Raw genomic sequence first — 25,154 nt, forward strand, 5'->3', positions numbered from 1 at the left:
GTGGCTAAATTTCTGGCAGAATATTTGATTGCAAGAACAAGAAACCTATTCAAACTCTTTTACACAAAGAAGGAAAGAAAGTGTTGCCAGATTTCACAAGGAATAAAGACTGGGAACTGGAAAGTCAGGAATGGAGACTTTTCTCTCTACCTCCCTAGACTCACTTCTCTGTGTCTAGTTTGTGTGTCTGCTCTGTTCTCCTGGGTTCCATAGACGTCTGCGCACTCTCAGCTTTAATCCCAGCTCTGCATAACTTTCTAGTTGAAACTAATTAGCATCTTTATGACTCAATGCCCGATTCCCAGAAGAAGATGATCTCCCCGGTTGGCTTATTTCAGGTGTTTGCCTTTGATCCAATGAGGTTAGACCAAGACATATGGTCACCGGATCAAAACACAGTTGCCCAGTTCCAGCATTTCAGCAGGGCCTAGGGGACCCATTCAGAAAACGGGTCATGAACTAGGCAAACTAACTAATTAACATCTCTACTGCAATTTACGGATAATTTAAATTCAATACTCTGTTAAATGCTTTAGTGAATCAATTATTATCATGCATACATCCTTTGGGACTCAATAAATGAAAATTAAGTTGATAAAATGAATGCTCGCAGGTGAGGTACAGTTGGTCTACCTTCCAGAAAGTTTTTGCCAATAACATAATTTCTTTAAAAAATTTTTTTGTTTTTGTTTTGCTGTACGCGGGCCTCTCACTGTTGTGGCCTCTCCCGTTGCGGAGCATAGGCTCCGGATGCACAGGCTCCGGATGCACAGGCTCAGCGGCCATGGCTCACGGGCCCAGCCGCTCCGCGGCATGTGGGATCTTCCCGGACTGGGGCACGAACCGGTGTCCCCTGCATCGGCAGGCGGACTCTCAACCACTGCACCACCAAGGAAGCCCCTAAAAATATTTATTTTTAGTTTCTACTTTATTCCTCTCAGTCAGCATCCAGCTGCCCCTGTGAGACCAATAACAGAGCCTTTGTTAGCCTGGTAGCCTTTAAACAACATAATGAAGACTGGCAGATTGTTATGGGAATGTTATGGATTCTTAGTCTTTGGCCTTTCATACCAAAGAATTTAGTGAGCTGCCTTTTTGTGTGTCAAATTTTTTTTGCATTTTAATTTTCATTGTATTAACTATTGTTTAGAGCTGTCCTGACTCAGCTAAATGTAATATAGCTATTTATAACTTGTCAGTGGTATATATTATTATGCCATCATCTCCTGGTCCATTCTTCAAAATGCTCAGGCCAAAAATGGGGGCATCATCCTTGCCTCTTCTCTTTCTCTGATACCCACCATCCTGTCAGCAAATCCTCTTGGCTCTACCATTAAAATATAATCCGGAGTCTGACCCTTTCTCACCACATACCATTCCACTCTAAGCCACCATTTCCTTGCTGGATTCCTGCAGTAGCCTCCTAACTGTAGGGACAATTGTGAGTATAAGGTAAAAATGACAGTGAAAGAAGGCTACAATATCAGGTAAGAAAGAATTCCATTTGGGAGAATGTCACTTACCCAGAGGCAGAAATCTATTAAATTGTTTTGAATCAGCACACTGATTCACTCATGAAAATAAAACAAAAATAAATAAATAAAATTTTGTTGAGAGATTACTATGGGTAAATACTATGGGTATGCTATGTGCTAAATTTTAAAAGGAATAATACAAATAATTGAATTTTGAGTCATTTTATTTTAGACCTTAAATTCCTAATTAATTTTAATTCTAAATTAAAATCCTAATTTAAAAATCAATTGATCAATTTAAAGTAACAAGAAATACCATGAGTTTGAGGATCCATTATTTTATCTTTGCCATCATAAAGGTAGATATTTGGGAGCATTGTTTTTTTTACCTAACAGAATTCTGGATATGTCTCTGAGCTAGGAGAAGTTAGACGGCAAGTTCACAAAGCTAACCTACAGTAGCAGATACGCTCCATATTCATCTTAAATTCTACGTTTCCTCTATGAACCAAAGTTTTGGGAATGCCACGATGAGTTCATAATCTGATGAGAGGGATGAGGTATGAAAATCAAAACAAAATTCCACAAGTCAAAAAGGCGGGACTGGCTTAAATTGGTGATCTGTTTAAGCTCCTTTCACCCCAAGGACCCTGCTAGTAGTTTTTCCATTCTACTTTGTGTAACTAATGTAAGGCAAACCTTACATTTTTCCCCTAGTTTATCCTCCAAAACCCTAGGAAGCAGGTAGTATTAATCTTATTTTTCACATGAGGAATCTGACCCTTAGGAACAGTAAGGAATTTGCCCGAGGTTGCCCACGTTACCACGGTCTGGACTGAAATCCATGTCTGGCAGACAACAAAGCCTAGGATTTTTCCACTCTACCACAAGGCATTTCAGCAAGAAATTGTCCCTTCTCCAAAGGGTTTCATAATCCAATGATGACAAATCATCCAACAGATTTATTTTCAAACTAGATGAAAAGGTGGATCATAAACTTCTGCGGGGAAGTGATCTCTCTGTTTTGCAATTTACCCCTATGAAGGCATTTGTATTTTTAAAAAGCTCCCCAGGTAATTCCGATCACCTCCCAGCAGCCTTCCAATGCTCTTCTCCCTCCTCTTCACCTCGTCGACTCCTCCTCACCTGGACTGAACTATGGTGAATTCACCATCGCCGGGCCTTTTCCGGCCAATTAATTTACTCTCTTCATTCCTCTTGCGTGATGCCATCAATGAGCTCATCACATCGATTCACAATTACTGATTTACATGAGGTTTGCCCCCTTTTGACTAGGGAGCTTGTTGAAAGAGCTGCATTTTGCGTCTTCAGTACGTAGCACAAAGTCTCACACTCAATAAAATGTGTTTCAAGGGACTAAACTGGTAAACAAAAATCTCAGAGCCACTTGAAAATAGCCTGAGAAAAATCTTCAAATCTGGTTTATCGCTCGTTACACCTAGTGAATTAACTGAGTAATTCAGTAAATATTAAAACACAAAACAATTTTCTAGGTTCCAAGCGTAAACCATCGCCCTTTGATGCGGAAGCTTCACAGAGAACTACGTTTGCCGAAATCCCTGAGGCCCAGTCGTGGTTGGTTTGCTGATGGTTCTTGAAAGCCTGTCACATCAACCAATACTGTGACGAGAATTTCCCTGCGCAGGGCAGTAGGCGGCCAATCACAAAGTAGAGGGCGGGCACTTCTGATTTGCTTCAGAAAACCCTCAGTAGCTGAGAACCATCAGGGGTAAGGAGTTAGTAGCCTAGGAGGGTGTCCTTCCTTTCCAGCCCCTCCCCACAAATTAGAGTTAGTCTTTATGGGCTTCCATACTTCTTTACGTTTTCCTTAGTTTCTACATCCTTCCTAATTAAGTACCTCTGCTTCCCATCGTTGAACTCACTCTCGGGAAAGGGTACCCGCATCATTCATCTTTCCTCATTGTGACCGTGAAGCAGTGGAAACGTTTGAGCGAAAACTGCATTCTTCCCTCCTTTCCCCTTGCTAGAGTGGAGAAGCTACTGCTTCTGGGGATTACTTAGTGGATAATCAGCATTACCGGGCGGATTGAAGGTCTCTGAGTGTCCGCGCTGTGTTTACTTCCACTCTCGCCCCCGCTCCCACCTCCACCCACGCTAGCGTGAGGACTGCATCCAGGGCTGGCGTGTCACTGGTGGGGGCAAACACCCAGCCCTGGAGCCGTTTCCCTTTGGCATCCTCTTCCCATTCTAGCAGCTACCTGCCATTGGCTATGCTTTCATCCTACCAACAGTAACAGCTACAGGAAAGAATTTCCCCTTCTAGGTTCATCTCCTTTCCTGGTACCTTTCTAAGTCTGTCATCCCCTTGCCACAGACATAACCGTTGTCTAGACGCTGTTTTTCAAAATCCAAATCCAAATCAATCCAAAACAAAGCCCATCAATAAAGCAACAACAATACTATTGCAGCCAGCAGCCGGGAGTGTGTGCCGCATTAAAGGGTGAGAATATAAACCCCCGCTTCAGTGACCGATTTTGAAATAAAGGATTCCTGCTGCTTGTTAGTCGTCAACATTTTTACTCTCCCAGCTGCAGGAAAAGCAGCTGCATCCTCTGGCAAGGCGATTGAGATGGGAGAAATTTAGCCACGGTCTGGGATTTTCGCAGAGGATAATTTAAGCCCCAGCTCCACTCCAGTGGCGGAGGAGGGGGTGGGTACGAGCGGTGCGCATGCTCAGCAGCCCGGCTCCGCCGAGGCCCAGCTGCCGCCACCGCCGCGGCCGGTGCTGTAACCGCGGCTGCCGCTGCTGCTCGGAGCGGGCGTTAGTGCCGTGTGCCGAGGCGCCCTGTCAGGCGAGAGGGAGCGGCCGGGCGGGAGCGCGGGCGGCGGCGGAGCCTGAGGAGGGCAGCCGGGGCTCTGAAGGAGCGAGGGCGGGCTGAGCCAGCCTCGGAGGAGAGAGGCGGAGAGCGCGGGGACCCACCCCGGGCGCCCTGCGTGCGATAGCCGGCGGGCAGCGGCGCTGAGCGGCAGGGAGGCCGAGCGGCGGCGGCGGCGGACCGAGAGCCGGCGACCCCCGGGAGGAGGAGAAGCAGGAGCGGGAGGAAGCGCCAAGCGACTGCGGGGCCCGGGTGGGCGGCGGGGCCGCGGGCCATGGACTCGGCGGCGGCGGGGGCGAGCCGGGGCGGCGGCGCGGCGCAGAGTCAGCCCGCCGCCAGGTGAGGCTGGGCGAAGCGGGCTCGGGGCGCCGCCGCCACTGCTGTGCCGCCGGGCCGCGGAGCGAGTCGGCGGCGGCGGCGGCGGCTCAAGCGGCGCCGCAGCAGCCGCGGCGATCAGCCGCGGCCTCGGAGGAAGAGGGGTCGCCGCCCGGGGTTCTGGCGGCCGCGGCTGTCTCGTCGCAGTATATCCTGTTCGGATTATCTTTTGCTTCTCTCCAGCTTCCTCCTTCCCCTCACACTCACACTCTGTCCCACTCCTCCGCGTCCTCGGTCGAAGCTGCCCTCGGCCCGGGCTGGCTCCCCCCCGCCTGGGGAAGCTCCTTACCTCCCCTCCCAGGCTGCGGGGGACCGCGCCGAGACCATGAGGAAATTCAACATCAGGAAGGTGCTGGACGGCCTGACCGCCGGCTCGTCTTCGGCCTCGCAGCAGCAGCAGCTGCAACAGCAGCACCCGCCTGGGAACCGGGAGCCCGAGATCCAGGAAACGCTCCAGTCTGAGCACTTTCAGCTGTGCAAGGTGAACGGAGCGCGCAGCCCCGCGAAAATCGGGGTCGTTCTAGTGGCAACTCAGGCTTTACACCCGAGTCGAGGGATAGAGCGCCAATAATAATCATACCTCGAATAAAGGTCTCGCTCCTCTAGCACACTTTGCTTGGTGGGCAATTTTGGAGACTGTCATCATCTTACTCCTTTTCGTTGATTTTCACGTGCAGCAATCATTTCAAGGTTGCTTCTAACATATTATACTGACCTTTAATTCGTATTCTTAATTTTATGGCTTTTATATTCAAGCATTTTAATACATAATTCACTGACTTCCAAGTTTCCTTTGGGAACAGTGTCTAATGAATATTGTTTATCAAAAAGCCAAACGTGTTTAACTAGATATTTGCTCATCACTTTTCCCTTAAAATGTCGTAGGAGGCTTAAAATATGAAATCATAGGGTCTTTCTATCATTGTGTTTGGTGGAAAAGTTAGAGCTGTGATTTTTGCCTATTAATGGCACGACAGTTGCCATAGCGGTCTGTAATTCAGAAAGAATGATGCAGCGAATTAATTCACCAGCTGCTCAATGAGAAATACAAACTTGTGTTGGTATTAATACCAGGCATTCGTAAGTCAGAGTTTCTTAAAAGTGTGTACATACTTTCTTTCCCCAGTGTCCTAAAATTATTAAGGATTTAATAGCAAAATGCAAAAATATATGCTGTTTATTCTCATTCTGTTACAGTTGCAAAATGATGAGAGATGTTTGCTAATTGCTTTACTGAATCCTTAATTAGAGTAATTATGACAGCATTTCCTTAGAAGTACTTGTATTTAGCATCCAAATAAAGTAATGATGAAGTTATCACACTTGAAAAAAAAGCATGAATTGCATTTTTGAATGAATATACAGAATTTTTGACCACTGCAAACTTCAGTAATTTGTTCTCAGACATAATAGTACAGAATATTAAATTTTCTTCTAAAGCCTACCACTATGATGGAAAAGCAGAAATTAAGATGTAACACTGTTGTTTGTTTTTTTGGGGGGTTTCAGATTCTATGTGCATAGGTTTTTGTTTGATGTAGACTTCATAGTTGTTTTGGTTTTTTTTTTTTATAGTAGTGCATGTATATGTGTTTTGCATCAATTATAATTGCTTCTAGGTCCTAATGCCTCTATTGACTTTTCTGTTTTAAAACTTTGCTTTCTGCCTTGGTTGCTGTGATATCACTTGCCCATCCCTAGACTGTTCGCCATGGATTTCCCTATCAACCCTCAGCCCTGGCCTTTGATCCTGTACAGAAGATCCTGGCAGTGGGAACTCAGACTGGTGCTTTAAGGCTGTATCCTTTAATTTAATTTAATTTAATTTTTTGACTTTTACTCCCCAGTCCTTCTGTATTGCTGATTAGTTGCTTTTCCTGTTTAATGCCAAACAAATGGTATGATCAAGTATTATGTGAAATCATGTGGTTGTATCTTTCCCCATGATTATACTTGCATGCAGGTTGTATGTTGCTGTGATATTCCTCAGCTCAATTTATAATAGCTAAGCACGTATCCACATAGAGTTCTAAAGTTTTGCTATAATAATTACTGTCTTTACAAGGAAGTAGAAGTTTCTAAGGGGAAATATATCTGCTTATACTAGTGGTCTATTGAACGGACTATGTTGAGGATGAAGTTTAAAGACAATAGCACAGGGCACATTTTATTTGCTTTTTTAAAAATATTGTGCATGGTAGATGTTGAAATTATGACTATTTATTATTCTAATGAATTAGAGGTTGAATTTGAATTTGTTTCTGACTTGTCCATCTAGAAAAATCATTAGAAAACAAATATAAGTTTTATATAAATAGTTATGAAGCATTGCTATTTCTAAAAGTTTTAGAGCATTTTCTTAGTATGATGCAAATGGAGAAGTGTACTGTCTTGATATGTTTTCCCTTTCATGGTCTACGTTTGTTATGTATATGTAAATACTGTTAGGTTAGCTGTACTCTGAAGTATTAGTATAGAGAATTATTTTTATTGGTTATGCATGAACTATAATTGTTTTGTCATAGCATTTTTTTTCCAAATACCTACTCATTCTTCAAGATAACTTTTTCAGTCTGAACAATGGAGAATACTATACAATTCCTCTCAAACTATTTAACTTGAAATAAAATTGTGTTTACTTTTACTATGATATTTACCCATATTAACTTAAATGCCCTTATTTTTAAACTTAAACATAAGATTTTAAAAAGAAAATGCTTTGTTCATCCATCAGTAGGATATCTGCTTCCTACATATTATTGAAGTAACATGTTGGTAATAAATAGAAAAAAACACTAGATGATAAGAAACACAGAGGAGCAGGAAACTTTACTCCCCACATGTTAGATTTCTCTGGCTCCTGAGAAGGAGGAGGGGAGCCTGCATTTGAGTTAAACATGTGTCTTCAAAGTAGTGCTATATGTGGTATCAGGATATTTTATTTGTGATTAGTGTGCTATGTTCAAAATGCTTATAAAAGTTTTCACTGAATTGTGTTACTAAGTGAAGTCTGTCATTCATAGTAAATACCAGTAGTGCATTCATACCTGTAAAAATGGTAAAATCTGACAAGGCTAGATCTGAATCTGTGAATTTCTAAGACAGTATATCTAAATAGTTCTTACCCAAATATCTAGATAGTTGACATTAAAATATTTTTTACTTCAATTTTATAGATATTTTTATTCCAGTATCCAGTGATCAATACCTTCTAGTTTAGGGCTCCTATTTTAGTCTTGTGAAGATGGGAATAAAATTAATTTTGGTAGTGTGGGTACTAAGTGTTCAGCAAAACCCCGTGTAATGACAAAGTAGTGTGGTATTGGATCCAGATGGACTGTTTAGAATGAAAAGCAATTTTTTTTTTGCTCACAGCAAAAGAGTTTCACCTCTGGACTAAAAGGGGAAAAAAAAGTTGAATTAAATCAGTTATTTTTAGATTATTTTGGTTTTCTTTTAAGTGGGTTCAATTTTTACTGTTTTCCCAGTTGAGACCCAGTGTGTTCTCAATTTTCTTACGGTACATAACTTTTTTCTTTTAACAGCCAGTCTGCACCTTTTATAACTTAATATAATCATGAGTACTGCAAGCAAGGCTGATTTTATAAAATCAAATATTTTTCTTAGACAAGACTTTTTACCCCTACTACATTTGAGGAATTAACAAATTACACAAAGGGAGAAGTTAAAATTAAAATGTTAGGCCTAATGCTAACTGTCAAATGAAAGCAAGGATCAAGTGTACAAAATCATTACTTATATGTCTTTTGCTTTTATACATTTTTTATAGTTAAATACTGTATGAAAAGTGAATCTGATTTACAGTTACACTCTAAATTTTTTTAGAACCTCTCTTACTGTATTTACAGTGAAGTTAGGAAAGCAGTTTACCAAATATATTTTTACTTTACCTTTTTACGAGATTTATATGAACATTCCAGAGTGATAAATTGGTTTGCCTACCAGTAATACCACTAGTCATTCCTTCTGTTAGGTTTAAGTAGGAGATAAGCTTATGAGCTTTATTATGGCTTTGATTTGTAGAAAATCTAAAGTAAAATAGAAATCTTTTTTTACTTTAAAGTAAAATAAAAATATTTTTATTTATCTAAAATAAAAAGACTAACTTTTTATTTTTATATAATTTCTACATACATGGCTTAAAATTTGTTAATTTCTCTGTTCTTTGTTTTGAAAGCTAGACAACTATAGTTTATTTCAAAGCTCCATATTGGTTTAATGTGCAGACTTAATAATAAGTCTCTTCTCTTGCCCTAGTTCTTTTATATTTTTCACTGTTGCATTTGGCTTCTCATAGTCCTTCTCTTTATTTTCTTCTCATATTAGACTCTTGTAGTCTGTAATACATTTGTTCTAAAAGATGTCTTCAGAGCAGAAATATACTTGTAAATAAAGTCTTCTTTCATCTAACTGTGGAGCAGAGTAGGAGGTTTTCAAAAGTGGGACTGGGTTATTAGAATTTGAATTGTCTGTCTAATTTAACTAATAGAATGTCTTCCTAAATGTTGGAGGACTATACTAAGTTATCTGTTTTGAGGTTAGAAAAACAATGATGAAGAATTTACATTTGATATCTAATGTGTAGACAAGAATTGTGAAAATCTGAATCCATCTAACAAATGATGAAGCAAGATAAATTTAGTGTATTTGCTGCATTAACGTATAGCAAATGGCTGATGTCATTATAAACATGCTTTATGTTCAATCTTTTTGGCTTCTGGAGTGAATATGAGGTTGGAATGAACTTACTGATAGGAAGCAGGAAAGCATAATTTTATATGCCAAGTTGTACAGTAGTGATTTAATTATCTTAATTCTCCTCCTTTTGCCATGTAGAAATAGGTACAGTTTGGTTCTTCTGAGTAATCTAAGCATCAGAACTATTGAGATAAAGTAATCATCTATCCCCATATGCAATAAGTAAAGGGGAGAAAAAAGGTTCTAACTGAAGAATGAAGGCATTTCTAGTAGTTCTGCTCTTGTCCTTTTCTGGACTCCTGGTTTACTGGTATAATTTCGAATTGCTTCATAGTCTGTTGTAACTATGGGCTACCCTGATCTTATTTTTAAGGTATTTTTGTCTAAACACAGCAAGGTTGTTTTATGTATGAGTATTTCAAGGACTATGCCAAAAAATGGACTTTAAAATTTACTTAATTTTTGTAAAAAATTGAGTTTTTAAGTATCAAAATTATCAAAGGATCTCATTTATTGTCTTCCTGACTTGTGGAAAATATAGTAGGCAGTCTCTGCTTTGATAAGGCATGGGCTTGTCTTTTAAATTGCAGTGTAATTTTGCTGAATGCAGGCTTAAAAAATGATTTCTGTACATTGGAGTTCATTTAACAAGCACTTGTTAAGTGTTAACATTCGATTATGAATTGTGGCCTTATTTCTTGTTCGTGTCTTGCCACTAAAGAATTGTGTGTCCTTGAGTTAGTTTTTTCTTTTAAAATGAAGGTGCTGTATTAGATGATTTCTTCGAGAAAAAACTTTGTGAATCTAAGTAGCTATATATTGTTCTAGGTGAGTATGCAAAAGAAATGAAAATATGATTCTTATGTTCAAGGACTAGAACTAGATAAACATAATTGAAATAAGAGTTATTTAGGGTCTACTGACATAACACAAAGTCAAATTACAGGGAAGTTTATTGCATTTAATGACACTTCTGCACATTAGTAGATGAGGCTTGAGAATGGCAAGGAAGGAGGAGTCGGAAAATTATTCTAGGCTAACAGTGTGGGCAAAAGTAGAGAAAAAGGATCATGGTAGTTCAGAGGAATACTAGGGACTGCTTGGAATTGTGATCCTAATTTAGTTGGAGGGAGAAATAAGGAACCAGTAGGTGGAAAACCTTGAGTGTTAGCCTGAGTTATCTGGGTGTTATTCAGTAAGGAATCATTGTAGCTATATAAGGAGATATGCTCTCAGGAAGACCTTGTGATTTTTAGGATGATTAATAGTGCAGTGGTGCCATGGATGAAAAGAATAGAACCAAGGGAACCTTAATGTGTAACTAAATCCATATGGGTAGTAAAGTGGATCCAAAGCAGGGGTAGCAGAATGGGAACTGGAGAAGGACTTGATGACTTCTTTGTATCAAATCTTAGAGGGAGCAACTAAAGGTGATGATAAAGTTTTCAAATACAGCACTGAGGCAATTACAAGACAGAAATGGAAAACTTGGTAAAGAGGGTGGCAGAGTAATGTGGACTTTGGAATTATGTAATCTTTTACTTTCATCCTATTGCCATTTTGAGAAGGTAGCCTAGACTGATTCTAGCTTGAGAATTTGATACGCTTTTACATTTGATTTCCTTTGGGTTGGTCCTCTGTGATTTCCTGGATTTTGTTATTGAATCAAAATAATTTAAAGTCACTGTTAGCTGTTTGGCTTTGTCCATTTGTCTTTGGTCGGTGTCTCTCAGTAGTGCTAGTATGTGGGGCTGGATAATTCTGTGGGTTTGCCCAGCACATTGTAGGCTATTTAATATCCCTGGCTCCCACTTACTAAATGCCAGGGTTACCTTTGCTGTTAGTGTGGTAACCCACATGGCCTCACACACTTCCAGGGGCTCCTGGTTGAGAACAACTACACTTTGTCCTAGTTCTTCACCAGTTAAGTAGGAATAATAACCCAACTCGCTCTTGAAGTGAGCGTCAGGATTAAATGCAATAATGTGTATGTTTTTAGGACCATGCAAGGACTGTTTCGGTGACTATTCAATATGATATTATTATAAATATGAGAGTTTTTCTATGGCTTTAATGTTCAGTTCTTTCATTCATTTATTTCAGCTGAGAAGCAACTAGCTGCCAGGCTCTGTGTAGGCAGGCCTTAATTTCATTATTTTTGTAGCTGATGTAGTCAGTCTTCCAAGGAAAAGGTCTTAAAGTACTGTTTTTGTCTTGTTTAAAATGGTTGTGTTCTTTTCAACCACAGGTTTCCAAGATTGCTATTTAGATGTGATAAGATAATACATGAAAGTTTGTTTCACATAGTAGGTGATAAATGATTGTGAAAGTTTGTTTCACATAGTAGGTGATAAATGATTGTTTAATGGCTTCGTACTATAAGATAGCTAGCATTGCATTGTTTGACTTGCTGCTTATTAACTTTATTTTATTGTAATTAACAAAACTCGAAAAAAGATTTGGAAATAGATTTTTGTTCAAAGTAGTTAAAAGTAAAACAGTTCAGCTAGAATTCAGCCAAATTTTTGGTACTCTTCTACCCTGCCATCCTTTTTGTTCATAGAAGAATTCTAGTCATTTGAAATTCTAGCCGTAGAGGAGAAACAAGGACTTTGAAATACTTTTACTTCTCAACTCTTAGCTCCTCACTGAAGAGGACTTTGTATAAAAGGAAAAATGAGTACTGTGTCAGTCAGCTATAGGTTGTGATTCTCAGCGTGGATTACTGCAGCAAGGAGAATAGGCGCATTTACTTTAGAAACTACCAGAAAAGGTGTCTGCCTGGAAGCAGTTATTTTACAGTGAATTTCCTGTGGAGGGAAACAAGGTATGATAGAATCTGAATGGGATTGAAAAGGGATATGTTAATTACTGGGGAATCAAGTCTGTGCTTGGTAAGCCTTTTTGCTTTAAGTAAGATGGGGTTTTTTTATTTCTGCTAGGTATTCTCTTTGTTTTCCATTTTTATTTTAGTATAATTTGCTTTTAAAAATATAACTTGACTTTGCCATCCTGACAGAAAAAGGTAAAGGAATGTTGGAAGAATTCCCTTATTAAAAGCTTGTGTTCTAGTCTTCAGACTAATTTTGGATAAGCCAACTAAAATCTCTAGGCTTTAGTTTCCTTTTCTGTAAAATGAGGTAATTGGGATCTGTGATTTCTAAGAGTCCTTCCGGCTCTAGGATCTTGAATTTTTTTCTGTGGAGGATTTGGGAATGCTCTGGACCATCTCCGTCTAGAGTTGTCTTCTGAGTGGTTGTTCTGAGTATCTGTTAAAGAGGGTGAAGTGTTAGACTCAATCCCATTGTGGATCCCTTTACTTTGTACCCATTGCCTGCATTCATAATAAGTCAGCAGATGCACAGTTGTAAACTTTTGTTTACAAAAGGGAGCAGGAAAAAGCATGTGAGATACACTTTTTTCATTGATGAAACAGCAGCTCACATTGAATACTAGGATGGTGGGTTGTTGCTTTTTCTTTGTTTAATTGGTAGGGCCTCATTAATGACATAGGAAACTTGGGCCATTTTTAAAACATTATTAACAAAGTTTACTTTCCTGAATTGGGTGTTAATGGTCAGGATGTAAGTTAAAATGAGATTGCTTAAAAATAATAATGGATTCCTAATCATATGATTTTATTAATTTTTATGTAAGAAAGTTAATAGAGACTAATTTCATTGACTTGCTAGCATGTAATTTGAGTAATTGTATAGTAAGTTGGAAAAGTAATAACTAACTAGCAACGTACATGTAAATAAGTGGACTATAGGGGTGATTATCACTAAATAAAAGATAAGCTTTGGGTGTCACTTTTTGACTTTAACTTCATGCATTGGAAGTGACACCTTATTTACAAGAAGGAAATTAATAATCAGAGTGTCAGCATTGTGATTGATAATGCTTAAATGAGAATATCCTGTCCTGGTTTGGTGCATTATCGTCATCGGAAGGTACATTCAGTATCTTGGGATTGCAGATTAATGAAATGTCTTTGGTTTGAACTAAACAGACGTCTGTTTAAGAATATAGCAGAATGACAAAGAGAAAAGTATGTTTTACTATATACTACCTTTTATATTTGAATGCCTTTTATTAAACATAATATAGTACTATAAAACTTCCTAGGAAGCAAAACAAAGTGACTGTTGACTTGATTTTTGTAAAATAAACTAAGAGTTCATAAAATATAATCATAAAAGACTACCAAAAGGTATTTGATACATCTCCCTTGCCTTAGTCACATGTGATGTAAATCATTGTAAGCAGAAAATATCAATAGTACCTTTGGATTTAATTACTCAAACTTCTTCCTGTGAAGATGTTCAGGCTTCTATATAATAGGTCTTGTACTTTAATTTAAACCTATTTCTTATATTTATTTGCAACACCAAAGAAGAAAGACAAGTTAGTTGTCTTCCATATATTGTTATTACAGTTTTTAACATTTTTGAAAAATTTAAGTAACAGTCATCTACTTGCAGATTTAGCAATCCCAATTGCTTTAATCTCTCATTCTTTTGTATTTCGTTTTAAAGAAATTTTGGATACTAGCTCTGTTTTATGTGTAACTTTTGTTTTTATTTTGGGGCTTGGGTAGAAGGAGGGGAAGGGGAAAGAAACATTGACAGTTTATTCCTTACTACTCAGTGTTCCACAATGGGCCATGTGTTTAGTGATTCCTAAAGTCTAGAACAGCGTTCCCCAACCTTTTTGACACCAGGGACCGGTTTCATGGAAGACAGTTCTTCCACGGATGGGGGAGGGGGGATGGTTCAGGCGGTAATGCGAGCGCTGGGGAGCAGTGGGGAGCTGCAGTGAAGCTTTGCTGGCTCGCCTGCCGCTCACCTCCTGCCGTGCGGCCTGGTTCCTAACAGGAACCCTAATGTGTTGGGGAGCCCTGGTCTAGAATACATTTTGCCCCGTTAAAGTAATCCTTTAAAGCCCAGTGCCTTTCTCTTTGTGGTGTATTTTTGATTTTAATTCCGTCCCTTTTTCCACCCATGTAGCAATCTTTTTCTTAATTCAGCATTTAAAATCTAAATTTCTACATTACCATCCTTTATACGTAATATCACATAGTCATTAAATGGCTAAAACTAGTCCTTTTGGAAATTATAGCTATAATACTGAGGTATTTTTATTTTAAAATAAACTGTCAGAAATGTTACAGCATATGAGAAGATGTAGTAGAGTCCAAAGCAGTGCAAATCAGAATCAAGCAGTATCCTCTGCCTTATAAAGAGGCCAGAAATTGGTCAATATACAATTATAAAATCAAAACAGAAAGAACATACAGATTCTTTTTTTTTTTTAATTTATTTATTTTTGCTGTGTTGGGTCTTCGTTTCTGTGCGTGGTCTTTCTCTAGTTGTGGCGAGCGGGGGCCACTCTTCATCGCCGTGCGCGGGCCTCTCACTATCGCGGCATCTGTTGTTGCGGAGCGCAAGCTCCAGACGCGCAGGCTCAGTGGCCATGGCTCACGGGCCGAGTTGCTCCGCGGCATGTGGGATCCTCCCAGCCCAGGGCTCGAACCCGTGTCCCCTGCATTAGCAGGCAGATTCTCAACCACTGTACCACCAGGGAAGCCCCCAACATACAGATTCTTAAATGATTAGCTTAATATCTTCTCTACTAAAGATCATATAAAAGATGAGGGGGTGTGTGCATACAAGTGAAGTAATAAAGGTCAAAATCCATAATTCAGGAGTCTGTAAACTTTTTCTGTAAAGTGCTAGATGGTAAATATTTTGGCTTTATTGTCTCTGACCCAGCTACTCAATGCTGCCAATGTAGTGCAAAAGCAGCCATAGACAATATGTGAAGGAAGGAGTGTAGATATTTCAATATAACTTTATTTATAAAATCAGGCAGTGGACTAGATTCAGCCCACAAGCTGAAGTTTACCATCCCTGCTTTAGTTTATTAGGCTTCCTTGCTTTTAAATTGGAGAGGAATACTCAGGAAGGAATTACTACTGACATTTTTATAGTTAAGTTTCATAAATTACACTTGCATATCAGTTTAATCTTTTAGTCATAAATAGAAAACTATTTTAAAGAATCAATGATATATGGTACTGCTATATACCAAGTTAAATTATTTTCATAAGTATTTTTTGATCCTATGAAAGATGCATTATTTTTCTGGTGAATTATAATTAGTATGATAAGATGACTTATCAGGCATTGTTTGGGGACAATTCAGTGATGAGTTCTATTATGGAAGTATTCAGCTTGTTTGAGCTCTTTACTTCCTAATTTTAATTTAAAATATATTGCCATTTGTAGCTTTTTCCTAATATTTTCATTAATATTATATAGAGCTATGTAGAAACATTTAGATACTTTTAAAAATAAAAGTGAATGTAAACATTTTATTAAAATATTGTGATTTCTTATATGTCTGCAAATTTTGATTAAAAATAAATCATTTACACTGTGGGAGAAAATAACCTGAAAAAATGTATTGACAACAATAACAAAAAAACCTCATAAAGCTCTTAGAAACAAATTTAGGTGCATGGTTACCTTCTTTAAGAGTCAGATATGTTGCATGTCCCTTCTTGGAATGAACATACATGGGACAAATTGAAAACATTATATCCACCATGAAAAATTTTTATAGTTGCTCACTGTTTACATCGTTTTTCATTAGCAGTAAATATAAATTTTATTCATTAAATAAGGCTAATTTCTCTTTAGTTTCATTTCTCCAACCGGTGTTAATCCTTTTGGAAGTTGTTATATAAGACAAATGAAATGATGACATGCTGAGCATATTTCTTTATATTTACTGGTGCTATGATTTAAAAATGAGCATTGATCTAGAGTAACATTCCCTTAACTGGGAGTGAATACAAAGGTTTTTAACTAAAAACAATAGCTAATACTTTTGGTTTTAGTACAGTCTTCGTTTGGAAATTAGGGTTTGCTAAACACATGATGTTAATTGCAAAATAATATAGACTTAGAAATTATATGGTAATTATTGTTAAATAATGTTTTGTTTTATGATTTTTGGTTGTGTTTCCCTTTCAATAAGGGCTATCTTGAACTTCTGAAGCTTTTCCTGGTGAGGTTGTATGTTGAAGAGTGATTAATCCTACCCTTTCTTGAAAGTACATAATCTTTTCTTGTAATAGCAGCACCTCTGCTTTTTCACAGCAGTACTCTGCCAAAAGTGACTATAAATCTAGTGGCATCAACTATTGCAGTACTTTATGCCAAATTGCTTTCCTTTTGTGTATTTTTTCCTTTTTGTCTTTTGAAAGGGAGGAAAAGTATTGAAACAGATTTTCCATCTATGCAGTCTTTGTACTGTATTTTTCATAATGTGTTTTATTTTTCTTTTAAAATTCACTTGGCCATACTTAAGAACTTAGCCATTAAGCATCTGAGAATGGATGCTGGGATAAAAGATTGTTATATGATATGTGAGAATGTATGTTGCTTTTTGTTTCTTTAACCCAGGCCATGATTATTTATGACTATATTTCATAGATGACTGAGCAAATGGTTCATTTGAAAGTATATTTATGTATTAAAAGCCATTCTGAAGAATTGCCTGTGATAATAAATATAATTCATTTTGACCCCTTTAGGGACAGTCCTAACTCCAAAGCAGTAAATCATAAGGATGAATATTTTTGAACCACTCTATTCAAAAATAGTAAAAAATTCTTATTCAAAATAATAGTGGAAGATATAACTAGAGGCCTATTTCAACCCAGTTAATGCTATAATTATATTTTAGTCTAGATGCAGCAACTACTTTGTTTTGATGTTTCACTCACATGAAAAGAAAGCAGTTGACTGACAATTTTTCAAATACCATTTGACATTTACTGTAAAATATTACAATTGTGTTGGATTAAGGATGTTTTAAATGTTGACCTATGCATCTTTCATGGTTAATTTAGCATTTCATTAAATTTTTACTGTAGAAATAGTGCACGTTATAGTTTTGCTTAAATAGCAGACTAGCAGGATGTTAGAATTGTGAATGAGCAGTAAAAATGATGGCCACCCTTATAATCATGAGAATGTGGCTAGCTTCATTTCTTAATATATTAATTTTTTGGCAGACTTTACTTTTTAGAGCAGTTTTGGCCTCAGAGAAAAATTGAGCAGTAAGTACAGAGATTTCCTGTATACCCCTGTTCCCACTCGGCACAGGCTCCCCCATTATTATCATCCCCCACTAGAGTGGTACATTTGTTAGAGTTGATGAACCTACATTAACACATCATCACCCAAAGTCCATAGTTTATGTTAGGGTTCATTCTTGGGGTTGTACATACTGTGGGCTTTGACAAATGTAGAATGACATGTATCCACCATTATCTTATCGTATAGAACAGTTTCACTGCCCTAAAAATTTTCTGTGCTCTACCTTTTCATCCCTCCCTTTCCCCTACCTCTTGGTAACCAGTGATCCTTTTACTGTCTCCATAATTTTGCCTTTTTCAGAATGTTACATATTTGGAATCATACAGTAAGTAGCCTTTTCAGATTGTCTTCCACTTAGTAATATGCATTTAAGTTTCCTATGTTTTTTCATAGTTGATAGCTCATTTCTTTTTAGTGCTATATAATATTCCATTGTCTGATGTACCACAGTTTGTTTATCCATTCACCTACTGAAGGACGTCTCTAGTTGCTTCCAAGTTTGGGCAATTTTGAAAAAAGTGGCTCTACATATCCATGCACAGGTTTATGTGTGGATATAAATTTTCATTTCCTTTGGGTAAACACCAAGGAGTGTGACTACTAGAGTGTATGAGTGTGTTTAGTTTTGTAAGAAACTCTGCCAAACTGTCTTCCAGAGAGATAGCTGCACCAGTTTGTATTCCCACCGGCAATGAACAAGAGCTCTTTTGCTCCACGGCATCGTCATCATTTGCTGTTGTCAGTTCTGGATTTTGGCTCTTCTGATAGGTTTGTAGTGGTATCTCCTTATTCTAGTATGCATTTCCCCAATGACGGATGTGGGGCATCTTTTCATGTGCTTCTTTGCCATCTGTATATCTTCTTTGGTGAGGTGTCTGTTAAGGTCTTTGGCTCACGTTTAATTGGGTTGTTTGTTTTCTTATTGTTGAATTTTAAGAGTTCTCTGTGTAATTTGGATAATGTGACTTTATCAGATGTGTCTTTTGCAGATATTTTCTTCAGGTCTGTGGTTTATCTTGTCATTCTCTGCACTTCACAGAGCAGAAGATTTTAATCAAGTCCAGTTTACCATTTTTTTCTTTCATGGATGGTGCCTTCGGTGTTGTATCTAAAAAGTCATTGCCATACACAAGGTCATCTAGGTTTTCTCCTGTGTTATAGGAATTCTATAGTATGGAGTTTTACATTTAGGTCTACCATCCATTTTGAGTTAATTTTTGTGAAGGATGTAAGGTCTGTGTCTAGATCCATTTTTGGTGGTAAGGGGAGGGGAAGCGCTATTAGGTCGTAGCCTTCTAGCGAACCTGTGCTTCCGGACTGTGGAGCACGCAGGTGCTCCTCAATTCCCCTCTCCTCCCACCTCCCTCAGAGGAATCAGGGTGGCTAGAGTGGGTTCAAGTTGGATATTGCCCTTCCTTCAGGTCAGCTAGGCTCTGATAAGCCCCCAGCAGTTTAGGGTCTCGTTAGTTTCTCCAGAGGGCAGACCTTATTATGAACAGAATGCTCCAGTGTATTTAAAAATGGTTGCTTTTCCCTTTCCCCCTCCTGGAAGTACGAGGGGATTTTTCTCAGATAGTCACTGTGAGAACCTGGTAGAGCCCATGGAGGTAAAACTCACTAATGTATGGGGATCCCTCCCATGACTGGGTCCTCCTGGAGTTTCTAACAGCTTGTCTACTTTAGGCCTCCAGCAGTTCATCAAGTACAGTTTAGGTTTTCCTGCCCCAGCACTGATTCCTGCAGAGGTGTCTGCTGGTTGGTTTGTTTCAGTAAGTTGTGATTTTCTGTATTGGCTTATCTGTGTCTGCAGTTTTAGGGGCAGCCATTTATTTGCCCTGTGACCTCACTTGTCTTATGAATCTAAGAAGAGTTGTTGATTTTTAGTTTGAACAGCTTTTTATTTATTGTTAGGACAGAATGACAACTTCCAAATTTCTTATGTGCTGGACGAGAAATAGGAAGTCTATTAATTTTTATAGGTGAAAAACACATGATCTTCAAAAAGAGGTTTTTAAATTGACGTTTGTCAAGCAGATGAAACTATAGAGTTAGGGGTACTGTACTATGAAAGTGAAAATAATTGCTATTTGACAAAGGCTTTGTATTGCAAATACATTCATAGGTCATAAAATACAAAATGAGATGTTCTTCACTATCTTAAACTTTGGTAAAGACTTAAGTTCTTGTTTTGAGCATATTCCTATCAAGTTGATTAGAACTAGTTCAGATGGAAGTAGCAAATTTTTAGAAGTTTGGAAAGTAAAACCTGTGATGAGATATTAAGGGGATTCATGATAATTTTTCAGACTTTCTTCAAATAGGATAATTTAATTATTCATATATGTATACAATATGTGTGTATGTCTATCAATATATGAATTTTGTGGAAGATAATGCTTAGTTATACTTTTGCCCACAAGGTTTTGCAATTGTTCTGAACCATGGCTATATACATTAGAATGATTTGTGGAGCTGAAAAAAAAAAAAACCAAAACAATGCCCAAGCATGTGTTTGGATTTCTTCTCTAGATATTCTGATTCAGTGTGTCTGGCATGGGGTTTGATATCTGTAATTTTTTTTGTCTTAAATGTCCATGGATGCTTATCATGTAGATCCAGAATTGAGAAGTACTGGTTAAATGTTTAGTAGACAGGGTAGTAGTATTCTTAGTGAGACGAATAGTAGATAAGAATCATGTTCAGTGCAGTGTGTGTAGAAAGGGTGTCATTTTAAAGCAATCATAACATCTTGAGATTTGTGGTATAACCAACCATAAGGAAATAAGCTGACACTTTGCTCTCTCGTTGCCTTTGGAGACAGGGCTGTGAAGCTGTACAAAATATTTATGAAGATGGAAAGGAACTGGAATTCCAGGTTTGAATTATTCCTCTTCCTAGCAGTGTTATCACTGGATATGAAAACCAGCAATAGAAAAAAAGACCATGGAGTCTGATTATGAGGTTGAAGAGTCTAGTCTCAAAGTTGCAGGTGATCCTCACGCTGATGAGACGAAAGAGGCAGCGAAGCAGTTCACAGAAGAGAACTCTGCAGCACACATAGGTTGTCTTAGTTATCACAGATCAGTATATGTATTTCCATTTTTTCTCTGGTTATCTGCTACTTTTAGAAGTTTTATTTATTTATTTATTTATTATTATTTTTTTTTTTTTGCGGTACGCGGGCCTCTCACTGTTGTGGCCTCTCCCGTCGCGGAGCACAGGCTCCGGACGCACAGGCTCAGCGGCCATGGCTCACGGGCCCAGCCGCTCCGCGGCATGTGGGATCCTCCCGGACCAGGGCACGAACCCATGTCCCCTGCATCGGCAGGCGGACTCTCAACCACTGCGCCACCAGGGACGCCCTAGAAGTTTTATTTTTTTGAATAGGTTGTATTATCTTGACCAGGATAAATGTATGATGTACTGCCCCTTTTATTGCCCCCCATTTATTCATTTAAATTTATTTGTTGCCCCCCATTTATTCCTCATAACAGTATAGAATAACAAAGAAATGAAAGCTTTCACGTGCTGATTGATTTGTTGTTTATGTTCAGGGTAAATGGTAGAGTTGATCTGACGCTAAAGTTCACCCTCTTTTCATTTTAAGGATGCTTTTTCATCAATATTCTTTGACCACACTATGTGGTATTTAGATTTTAACTTCGTTATTGAAAAATAATGACATTATGGTTCAAGACTTAGGCCATTAAAAATAAAAATCATCCACTGACCTTTTATTCACAGAAAAGTAAGCCAATTCAGAGTAGACACCTTGAAGGCTTGCTAGAATACTTACAGAGTTATGAATTACCCTGTTTGCTAAAAGTCTAAGAATGTACTAGAAGAAGTGGTAACAGAAGTTAGTGGAAATCTTCAGGGTGTCTGATGGATTAAAATTATGCTCTTGGGTTTAGTATTCTTACTGTGGCAGGAAGGAACAATTTACCCTTAAAAGTCTTTCTTGGTTTTTTAGCAGAATATCTGCTCAAAGAAAGTTATTTCACAGAATATTACATAATTAAATTACATAATTAAACATGGGATAATTTATGAGTCAGTTATGAGTTCATGAAAAATACAGCTTTCCATATTCTTATTTTTAAACTTTGTAGGATATAAGTGTATCTTCAGAAACTGCACAGGATATCAAAGTTCTCCAGTTAAATCTCAGATAAAAGGGATTTTTAAATTATATTTAAGAATATAATGTTTTAACTTGTTTCATTAGTAACTACAATCATTTTTGCTTTAAATTCAGTCTTTTATTTTTGGCTATTTGTTTTCATTCATTCAAGCTGAATCTTTATTAAGATACATTGTATTGAAATATTTGAATATACCATAAAATTCAACCTTTTAAAGTACAGTTCAGTGCTTTTCATTATATTCAGTTATGCAATCATCAGCAGTTTTTTATTTCAGAATGTTTTCATTACCACAGTAAGAAACCTTATACCTCTTAGCAATCCGTCCCCATCACCCTCTCTACCCAGTCCTTCACAACCACATATCTACTTTCTTTTTCCATAGATTTTATTTAGGACATTTCATATAAATGCAGTCATATAATGTGTAGTCTTTTATGATTGGCTTCTTTTACTTAGCATTATATTTTCAAGGTTTATCCATATTGTAGTGTGTATTATTTCTTTTTATGGCTGAATATTCCATTGTGTAAGTCTACTACATATTATTTATCTAATGATCAGTTGATGGACATTTGGATTTTCCTCTTTTTTGGCTATTATGAATAATGCTCCTGTGAACATTTGTGTAGAAGTTTTGTGTATGTATTTTTCATTTCTCTTATTTTTATCCATAGCAGTGGAATTGCTGAGTCATATGTTAACTCTGTGTATATAATAGAGGAAATGCCACTGTGTTTTCCAAAGTGGCTGCACCATTTTATATTCCTCCCAGAAATAATTGAGAGTTCTAATTTCTCCACATCCTCACCAAACCTTGTTGTTGTTGTCTTTATTACAGCCATACAAGAGGGTGTGAAGTGATATTTCATTATAGTTTTGATTTGCATTTCCCTAATGACTAATGATGTTGAACATCTTTTCGTATATATTTTGGCTATTTGCATATCTTTTGAGAAATGTCTATTCATTTTTCTTTCCCCATTTTTAAATTGGGTGGTCTTTTTGTTCAGTTGTTAAACTCTTTATATATTCTGGATATTAAATCCTTATAAGATATGATTCACAAATATTTTCTCCCATTCCGTGGATTGTCTTTTCACTTTCTTGATGGTGTCCTTTGAGGCACAAATGCTTTTAATTTTGATGAAGTCCAATTTATCTTTTTTTTTTCTTTGTTGCTTGTGCTTTTGGTCTTATATCTAAGAAACCATGACTTTATCTGAGGTCACAATGATTAACTCGTATGTTTTCCTCTAAGAGTCTTATAGTTTTAGCTCTTACATTTAGACCTCTGTTCCTTTTTTTTTTTTGCGGTACGCGGGCCTCTCACTGCTGTGGCCTCTCCTGTTGCTGAGCACAAGCTCCGGACGCGCAGGCTCAGCGGCCATGGCTCAGGGGCCCAGCCACTCCGCGGCATGTGGGATCTTCCCCGACTGGGGCACGAACCAGTGTCCCCTGCATCAGCAGGCGGACTCTTAACCACTGCGCCACCAGGGAAGCCCTCTGTTCCATTTTGAGCTAGCATTTGTATATAGTGTGAGATAGGGATCCAAAGTCATTCTTTTTCATGTGGATATCTGTTTGTCCCAGTACCATTTGTTGAAAAGACTATTCTTTCTCCATTAAAGTGTCTTGACATCCTTGTCAGAGTCAATTGATCATAAATATTTGTTTCTGGACTCTTAGATCATACCATTGATCTATATATCTACCCTTATGCTAATACCACACTGTCTTGTTTACTATAACATTGTAGTAAGTTTTGAAATTGGAATTGTGAGTCTTCCAACTTTTTTCTTTGTCAAGATTATTTTGCTGTTCTGGGTTCCTTGCATTTCCATGTGAATTTTAGGATCAGCTTGTCAGTTTCTGCAAACAGCTGGGATTCTGATATTGTGTTAATTTTGTAGGTCAGTTTGAATATTGCCATCTTCACAATTATTATGTCTTCTGTTTCATGAGTATGGGATGTCTTTCCATTTACTTAGATCTTGTTTCAACAGTGTTTTGTAGTTTTCAGTGCACAAGTCTTGCGCTTCTTTGGATAAATTTATTCCAAAGTATTTTATTCTTTGTGACATTCTTGTAAATGGAATTATTTTCTTAATTCCACTTCAAATTGTTTATTGCCAGTGTGTAGAAGTACAGTTGATTTTTGTATATTGTTCTTACGTTGTGCATCCCTGCTGACCTCATTTATGCATTCTAATAGTTTTTTATTGAATATTTTAGTTTATTCTAAATTTTAAGATTTTGAGTTTTCCATCTACAAGATCGTGTAGTGATAGTGTTACTTTATTTCTTCCTTTCCAACATGGACACTTTGTATTTCTTTTTCTTGTCTGTTTTCCCTGGCTAGAATGTCCTGTATAATGTTGAGTAGAAATGGTAGAAGTGGACATCCTGTCTTTTTCCTGAGCTTATCACAAAAGCATCCAGTCTTTCAGCATTAGTATAATAATGTTAACTGTGGGATTTTCATATATGGCCTTTGTCAAGTTGAGGAAGTTCCTTTCTCCTTGAGTGCTTTATCATGAAAGGGCATTGGATTTTTCTATTGGGATGATCATGTGTTTTTTTTCCTTTATTCTACTAATACAGTGTTTTGATTCTGTTTTTTGAAGACAGGGTTGTTTACTCATTTTAGTATCTTATTTAATTTTACTAAGAACTGTTCCTCTCACATGGCTATAGTCTCTAAAATGTTTGTTGGCTTATCATTTTACACATGATGATATTTGTAAGGAGACTATTCTAATTTTAGTTGAAATTTTGAGATACAGAACTCCAGATTTTGAGGGAAAAAACTCCAGCTTTTTGCTTATTCTGCTTGTCCATAGTGCTTCATTATTAAAATAGGTGTTTATTACCATGAACAAACATGAAAAATAAACCTAGAAAAAATGTTTGATTGGTTTATTGTTTATGCCTAATTGGTTTTATGGTGTTTACTTTCTACTAAAAGTTACATTTGGTCTAGTTTTATTGTTTTAGACAAGTCTGACTTTAGTGATACTGATTTTAAGTATTTCCTCATTGTTAATTCTCCAGTTTTAAAATGACTTAAAATAAGTCAGGAAGTGACATTTACATGTGAAAATTGGCTGTTTGGGCAGTGAGGTTTGATTTGTGTGTGTGTCTGCCTATCTTTGTACGTTCTGGTGTTAGAATGTTTGGGTTGAAACCCCAGCATCCTAACTATCTAGCTGTATGGCTTTGGCTAATTGATTTAACCTTGTTGTACATAGTTTCCTAATTTGTAAAAACAGAGCTTATAATAGAGGGTACTCCTTGTGAGGTAATACATGTATAGTGCTTGACACATTAAGTGTTCAACAAATCTTAACTACTATGATGATGATGATGTACTTAAAAGCGTCCAAATTCCTCTTTTCTCTCTCCCTTTCC

The 25,154-nt window shown here is 37.6% G+C and overlaps 1 protein-coding gene and 2 long non-coding RNA genes across 6 annotated transcripts in view; 2 read left to right on the top strand and 1 right to left on the bottom strand.

Annotated features, from left to right (window-relative positions):
- The window catches only part of LOC136792380 (uncharacterized), a 15,268-nt gene extending 12,514 nt beyond the window's left edge, over positions 1-2,754 (bottom strand). Inside the window, exon 1 of the long non-coding RNA XR_010836082.1 lies at positions 2,622-2,754. This is a non-coding gene — a long non-coding RNA (uncharacterized lncRNA). The remainder of the gene's footprint in view (positions 1-2,621) is intronic.
- Positions 1-3,064, top strand: part of LOC131767980 (uncharacterized) — an 8,569-nt gene extending 5,505 nt beyond the window's left edge. Inside the window, exon 4 of the long non-coding RNA XR_010836080.1 lies at positions 2,990-3,064. This is a non-coding gene — a long non-coding RNA (uncharacterized lncRNA). The remainder of the gene's footprint in view (positions 1-2,989) is intronic.
- Positions 3,065-4,679: 1,615 nt separating this feature from the next.
- Positions 4,680-25,154, top strand: part of STXBP5 (syntaxin binding protein 5) — a 157,836-nt gene continuing 137,361 nt past the window's right edge. For all 4 annotated transcript variants that reach the window (XM_059083446.2, XM_059083450.2, XM_067010979.1 and 1 more), the window contains exons 1-2: positions 4,680-5,189; positions 6,410-6,507. In XM_059083446.2, coding sequence (XP_058939429.1) covers positions 5,034-5,189; positions 6,410-6,507 — 254 coding nt within the window. In that variant the 5' untranslated portion in view covers positions 4,680-5,033. The remainder of the gene's footprint in view (positions 5,190-6,409; positions 6,508-25,154) is intronic.

This window comes from Kogia breviceps, chromosome 13, assembly GCF_026419965.1.
Source record: "Kogia breviceps isolate mKogBre1 chromosome 13, mKogBre1 haplotype 1, whole genome shotgun sequence".
Taxonomy (NCBI): Eukaryota; Metazoa; Chordata; class Mammalia; order Artiodactyla; family Physeteridae; genus Kogia; species Kogia breviceps.